Source organism: Fonticula alba (genome assembly GCF_000388065.1).
Source record: "Fonticula alba strain ATCC 38817 unplaced genomic scaffold supercont2.4, whole genome shotgun sequence".
Taxonomy (NCBI): Eukaryota; order Rotosphaerida; family Fonticulaceae; genus Fonticula; species Fonticula alba.
In genome coordinates this window covers 2,189,405-2,195,926 of record NW_009242974.1, presented here as the reverse complement: position 1 = coordinate 2,195,926, position 6,522 = coordinate 2,189,405, and the positions used below count along the sequence as shown (strand labels likewise).

Below are 6,522 nucleotides of genomic sequence, written 5' to 3'. Positions count from 1 at the left end.
TCGCTCCAAGGTGGGGGGTTGCTGTCGCCAGGCCTCGGGAGGGGGGGGGATGGTTGTGTTTGCACTTTTGCCGTATGTGTGTGCGCAGGGAGGACGCCCCCCGGTAGCAAGGGGGGGGGGGGCAGGCACGGTCCCGCGCGCCGGTCTCGGCGCTCGACCTTTTCCTCGTGCTCGCTGCCTCCGCCCGGGGGCGGCCGCTGCCACCCTGCTAGCCAGCTGCGAGGAGAGGCGAAAGACCCGTTCGCTCGCATGTTTGCTCCCTACACTGCACGCCTTCTCCGCCTGAAAAGAGGGCCATTCCCGCGTCGGGGGCAGAGGGAGGATGGGGCCGGGGGAGGCACATCGCGACGGGCCAGGGCAGACCGGCATGCAGTCGGCTGGGCGTATGGGTCTGGCGTCGGCCTGGCGGGCCGGGGGCAGGCGCCGTCGGTTGTGGCTCAGATTAGCGGCGCCGTTTTCGCGGACCCCCGCTGTCTCTCTTGCGAACATGGCCATGTCGCTGGGCACTGGACACCCGGGCCCGAGGTGTGAAGCCTTCTCTCGGGCGTCCCGCCGGCCGTGGCGCTCATCCGCCGAAAAGACAGTCTATGCCACCCATGGCCGGGGAGGCGGCGCTGTTCCACACTTTGGGCTTCGTGTGGCGGCTGTCCTGTGCGCTCGAAAACGCTCCCGACAATGGGCCGGAGGGCCTTTTTTTTTTTTTTTAGACGGCGCGGCCCACAAGAGATCAGACTGCCTCCTGTATATAATCCAGACATCCAGAACTGAAACAATGGATCATGTGGACACATCAGTCGAGCCTCCAACGGATGTGGCCTTCCTCGTCCGGCCCCCATGTTCCCCGGCTCTCTCCCTCGCCCCGCCAAGACCCCCCTGCGCGCGCTCTGCAGGGGAACCACGTTTGGCCCAAACCAGCCGCCCTCCTCCCCGTTGGAGGGCGCCCATGCTCTGATCGGGGCGCGGCCACAGATGCCTCTGGTAACCCCACGCTGGCTCGGAGCTCGTTGGCAGGTCCTTGTTGTTCCCTGCCCCTTCCACGTTTGATGAGATTGCGCCGCCTGGTGCTTTCTCCTCCGGAGTGTAGCCTCATAGCCCCCCCCCTCCTCCCCCTTCCCGTTCCCTCCCTCGCCGCCCCCTCCTCCCCCCTTTCCCCCTCCTCTTCCCCCACGCCCTCCCCCCACACTCCTGGAGGCACAACCGCCATGATTTCCTCCAGAGTCCGGACACTTGTTTCCTCCCTTGGGCCTCAGGCTCTCCGCACCGGCACCGGCACCGGCACCAGCACCGGCACCGGCACCTGGCGGCCTCTCCTTGCGAGGTACTCCTCAGCCGCCGAGCCCGCCGCGCCGGATGCCCCCCCCGCAGTTCCGCCTGTCCTCCCTCTGGCCACCATCCGCGAGGTGTTGGCAGCCAAAGCCCTCGCTGGTCCTTCCCCTGCTGAGGCCCCCTCGGGTGAGCAGCAGCCGGTACATGTCGGCGGCTGGGTGCAGACCGTTCGCCGGATGAAGCGCGACTTGTTCCTGGAGCTGAGCGACGGCTCCACCGCCAAGGGCATCCAGGTGATCCTTCCGCGCGACTCGGTCGCCTTCTCACAGCTACTTGACCAGGCGGCTGCTCTGGGGGTGGCTGACATGTCGGATACCTCGGCTGACGGGCTGGCTACCGGCGTGTCGCTGGAGGTCCGCGGTCGGCTGACCCCTTCGCCGGGGAAGAACCAGACCTTTGAGCTGCTGGCCGACGGTGTGAACATCCTCGGCTTGGCTCGCTCGGTGCGCATACCATGCCTCCTCCCTTTCCACCCTACTATGCTCGGCCCCCTACACACACACACACACACACACACACACACACACACACACACACACACACACACACACACACACACACACATTCCCTCTGGCCAACTCCTCACCCGAAACTGCTTGCCTCCCGGATCATGGGATTCATGTGCCATCTTCCTGCTCTTGTAGACCTTCCCTTTGCAGAAGAAGTTCCACCGACCGGAGTTCCTGCGCGATATCTCGCACCTGAGGCCGAAGACACGCAATTTCGGCTCGGTTCTGCGTGTTCGCGACGCCTCCTCCAAGTCCATGCACCACATCCTCGACGTGCGTCCTCCCCCCCCCCCCCCCCCCCCCAACCCTTGCCTTCACCCTAAATTCACCCCCCGCCCGCGCACACCACCTTCAGAATCTGGGCTTCGTGCACATCCACACGCCGATTCTCACCACCAACGACTGCGAGGGTGCCGGGGAGACTTTCGAAGTTAAGGGGCCAATCTTCGATGGGGATGGCGCCAGCACCACCGCTACCAGCCCCGATGGACAGCAGCATTACTTCGGCAGCCCGTCCTACCTGACGGTCAGTGGCCAGCTCCAGGTGCGAGCCCAACCGGCCATCCTACGGATGCCTCCTGTCTCTATGCCTCTTTCTCTCTGCCCCCCCCCCCCTCTCTCTCTCTCCCCTCCTCCTGACAGCTTGCAACCGATCCCACCTCTCGAAGCTGGAGGCCGCCGCTTGTGGCCTGTCCCGGGTCTACACCTTTGGGCCAACCTTCCGCGCGGAAAACTCCCACACCTCGCGGCACCTGAGCGAGTTTTGGATGCTCGAAGCCGAGGTGGCATTCATCCGCTCGATCCAGGACATTGTCGGCCTAACATCGACCCTTTTCCGGTCGAATATCGCCGCGATTTTGTCCCGATGCCCGGAGGATCTGGTACGCATGCCTTTGGTGTTGGATTCATTTTTCCTTCCATCTCTCCGTCCTTCCGTCTGCTTCTCGCGCCCGCTCTTCCACTCTACGTCCAGACTCTGACCTGTTGTTTGAAGGAGCACCTTGAGAAGAACTCCCCCGGGTTGGGCGAGCGTCTGGCAGGCTTTGTCGGCTCGGGACCCCCCGATGGCCCGAACCCCTTCCCGGTGATCACCTACACCGAGGCCATCGACATCCTGGAGCGCGAGGCTCGCGGGGCGACGTCCTTCCTGGTTGGCCATGCTGGCTCAGATGCCGAGGGAGCCACCCACACCGCGCCGGCCCTTCCCCCCCTGGCTTGGGGCGACAACCTCTCTTCGGACCATGAGCGCTTCCTGTGCGAGCGGGTGTTCGCCGGACAGCCGGTCTATGTGGTGGACTACCCCCAGGCGCTGAAGCCTTTCTATATGCGGCAAAATGATCATGCCGACCCGGCCCGGCCAACCGTGGCTGCCATGGACATGCTGGTCCCCGGGGTGGGTGAGCTGATTGGCGGGTCAGTCCGTGAGGAGCGCCTCGACCGCCTGGAGCAGGCCATCGCCGGGGCCGGTCTTTGTCCGGAGGCCTATGCCTGGTACACGGACCTTCGCCGGTATGGCACTGTGCCGCACGGTGGCTTTGGCATCGGCTTCGAGCGTTTGATCATGGTCCTCACCGGGATGACCAACATTCGCGATGCCATCCCCTTCCCCCGGTACCCGGGCCGGTGCCAGCTGTGATGGTGGCGCACGGCATCCCCCTTCCCTCCCCCCCCCCCCCCCCGGCCTGCCCTTCGCTGTGCTGCGGGCACAAGGGCCTGGCTGGTGATATTCGCACGTGTCGGTGGCCATACACCACACCCCAGATTGAAATAGAGATACCCCATGCGGAGGGAAGCCGGACGGAAGGACGAGCGGGAAAGGGAGGAGAGGGGCCGGGAAAAGGGGGGAATGGTACGTAGCTTCGAGGTAACTTTATTAAATACCGGAGGGCGGTACGGTGGGGGGGAGAGGGAGTGACGTGTAGGGGAACAAGGACAAGAGGTGCTAGACGGGGAGGGGGGGGGGGAGGGAGGAGGCCGGCAGGCACTTTTAGATATCCTCGTCAATCTTGGGGGCGAGGTAGAAGCGGAGGTGGCCCATGTCGGCGATGCGGAACTCCACCAGGAGGGGGACATCCTTGGAGAAGGAGAGGGTGACGGTGGGAGACAGAGGGGCAGCCTTGGAGAAGAGGCTCAGGTAGCGCAGGGCAAAGGTGAGAGAGACGGCCTGCTGGAGGTCGACGGTGACGGCGTCGTCCTCCTGCATACATGCCGGCGGGGATGATGGAAGAACAAAGGGGGGGGGAGAGGGAAAACGGGGAGGTGAGAAAGATTGGGCGCTGTGGTGGGACAGGGGAAGTGCGGCAGGGCAGGCAAGCAAGCAGAACGCACGGAGTCAACAGCAGAGGACTGCTTCAGGCGGACGCTACCGCTGCCGATCTCGCCGTTGGCCGAAAACTTGACACCATCCTTGGAGCAGGCAATGGTAACTGAGGGAGAGGGGGGGAGGAGGGGAAATGCAGGTGGGGCAGGCGAGTGAGAGGGAGTGAGACACGGAGAGAGAGAGAGAGAGGGGGGGGGAGGGGGAACAGGAGGGGAGGGAGCGGACGGGAGGACGCGCGTACCGGAGTCGCCGAGAATCTGCATGTCACGAACAATGCGCTGGAACTCAGCCGACGGCATGCGCACAACCGCGTCGTACTGGGTGTCGGGAATGACGAGCTGCTCGTTGTCGATGTCGACCAGCTTGAGGTCGAACTCGGACAGGCGGTCGCTGCCTGCGAGCAGGGGGGGAGGGGGGGGGGCAGAAGGCACAGGGAGGAAGGCGGGTCAGGAGAGCGGACATGCAGCAGTAGCAGCAGGAGGGGGCTGGAGACGGAGAGGAGGGGGGCGAGTCGATGCAAACGCACTGGGGCTCTCGAAGATGAGGATGGCACTGTCGCCGTCGTCCTCGGCACGGATGGTAATGATGTCATCGTTGCTGGAGCACTTGAGAACGCTGGCCAGGGTGCGGAGGTTGATGCCGAGGGTGCGGTTGCGGTCGCACTGGTACGGGTCGAAACCGTCGGCGCGCATCAGCAGGCTGACCAGCGACACGTGGCTGCTGTCCATCGCCTGGAGCGACAGGCCAGAGGGCTTGCACTCGAAGTTGGCGTCAGTGACCAGCTCGCGCACGGCCTCAATGAGCTTCTTCAGGATCTGACCCTGGGGGAGACGAGCCTCAAACATGGTGGAATGCGGTGGGAAGGGGCTGTGCGAAAAGGGTCAGAGAGGGGGGCAGGGGAGGGGGAAGAGTCTGCACGTGTGGGCGCGTGGGGATGCGAATAGAAAGACAGATAGAGGGAGTGGTGGGTGGATGGCTGTAGGGGAGAGTGGAGTAGGGGGGCGCCGTCGTACAAAGGGGAGGGAAAAAAAACACAAGGCGGGATGCCCAACGGCTCGGGCCAAGAAAGTACACCCCGCAGGCCGAAAAGGTGATCCACCCGTAGCATTTGGCCACTTTTCCTGCCTTCTGCGCTCTTCCTGCTCCCAAAGCCGGGGAGCCAAACGCCCCCCGCCTACCCGTCCCCGCCCGTCCACACATGTCTAGAGGGGGGGGGGGGGGGGGGGGGGGGGGGGGGGGGGGGGGGGGGCAAGGACCACAGAATGCTGAAGAAAGGCCGAACACCAGGCCAGCCGGGTTTCCCGTGGCAGAGCTGGCATCAAAGACACCCATGCCGGGGGACGCTCGCCTCATCAGATGCGAACCGTGGGCGGCGGCGACGGTTTTTTCCCCGCCAACGCAATAGCTCGGCGCGGTACCTGGGTCTTCGACCACAGAAGGGGCCAAGCGCCGCCCTCCCCTGCTGGGCGTCAAGGAGTGGAGCAGTGGCTGAGGCGGTCGGCGCGGCGCGGCGGCGGCAGCGACGGTGGCAGCGACGGTGGCAACAGTGGCCACGACGTTTGCCAGACAGACGGGGGGCGCGCCACCGGGATCTCGGCCATCTCGCGCAGCCTCAGGCACAGGTCGTGTCAGGGGCAGCCATTTGAATTTAACGGTCAAGAACACAAGCCAATGGACATGTGTTTGAAGCATTGATCACGTACTGGAACGTCATTCTTTGGGGGTTTACCCTCCCTTCGTGGGGTCCTTTGGTTGGCAATTTCATTCACCGGCGTTGGGCCCTGCCATGATGGTCGCCGGGCCCCATCAGTCCGGGCCCGAAACACGCCTTCAGCCGAGTGTTGCGGACTCAATGCTGTTTGGTCCCCGCCTGGGGGAGGTGCCTGCACTTGAACACCAATAGGGTCGAGTGATCCCCCCGTGCCGCTGTTCATCCCGTCCTTGCCGGGAGTCCTGGAAGACGCTCTGGCCGCCGGTAGGGCGGAGGACCGCAATCCCGACCGCCTGGAGGGTCGCTCCTTGCACGGGCCCCCGCGCCCCTGGCCGCGGACTGCCTGGCATGATCCACCCCTCTTTACTGGCGGAAGGGACCTTTGCCCTTGTTTTCAGCCCCCGCGCGACTCCCTGAGCGTCCCGCGAACCAGCGCCATCTGGAGCCCTGTCTCTTCTCCTCCCCCCCTCCCTCCCCGTCCCCGTCTCCCAACACCCCACCTCGCCAGCCAGCCAGCCCCCTCCCCTTCGCCCTCCTCCTCCTCCTCCTCCTCCCTGCCTCTTGCCTCGCCGTTCCCCTCCTCCTCCGCGTCTCTCCCCCCCCACTCGCGCATGGTGTCCTGCTTGTCGGATTGCCCTCGCCCCTTCCCGCGCCTC

At 64.9% G+C, this 6,522-nt stretch overlaps 2 protein-coding genes across 2 annotated transcripts; one reads left to right on the top strand and one right to left on the bottom strand.

Annotated features, from left to right (window-relative positions):
• Nucleotides 1-1,202: 1,202 nt before the first annotated feature.
• H696_03020 (asparaginyl-tRNA synthetase) lies at nucleotides 1,203-3,504 on the top strand (the record flags this gene model as incomplete). Its single annotated transcript, XM_009496906.1, has 5 exons — nucleotides 1,203-1,769; nucleotides 1,971-2,108; nucleotides 2,191-2,379; nucleotides 2,504-2,716; nucleotides 2,830-3,504. 5 exons carry the CDS (start codon nucleotides 1,203-1,205, stop codon nucleotides 3,469-3,471), a joined length of 1,749 nt encoding a protein of 582 aa, XP_009495181.1. The 3' UTR covers nucleotides 3,472-3,504.
• A 279-nt stretch (nucleotides 3,505-3,783) lies between these two features.
• Nucleotides 3,784-5,271, bottom strand: H696_03019 (proliferating cell nuclear antigen (pcna)). Its single transcript, XM_009496905.1, has 5 exons — nucleotides 5,169-5,271; nucleotides 4,682-5,022; nucleotides 4,397-4,549; nucleotides 4,164-4,261; nucleotides 3,784-4,032 (listed from the first exon to the last, which is right to left on the bottom strand). Exons 1-5 carry the CDS (start codon nucleotides 5,261-5,263, stop codon nucleotides 3,823-3,825), a joined length of 897 nt encoding a protein of 298 aa, XP_009495180.1. The 5' UTR covers nucleotides 5,264-5,271; the 3' UTR covers nucleotides 3,784-3,822.
• Between the last annotated feature and the right edge of the window lie 1,251 nt (nucleotides 5,272-6,522).

Coding starts and splice junctions, on each gene's coding strand:
- H696_03019 (XM_009496905.1), bottom strand. CDS start 5,263: ATGCTACGGGTGGATCACCTTTTCGGCCTGCGGGGTGTACTTTCTTGG. Junction 4,550..4,681: donor CCTCATCTTCGAGAGCCCCA/GTGCGTTTGCAT, acceptor CCCTGCTCGCAG/GCAGCGACCGCCTGTCCGAG. Junction 4,033..4,163: donor AGTCCTCTGCTGTTGACTCC/GTGCGTTCTGCT, acceptor GCATGTATGCAG/GAGGACGACGCCGTCACCGT.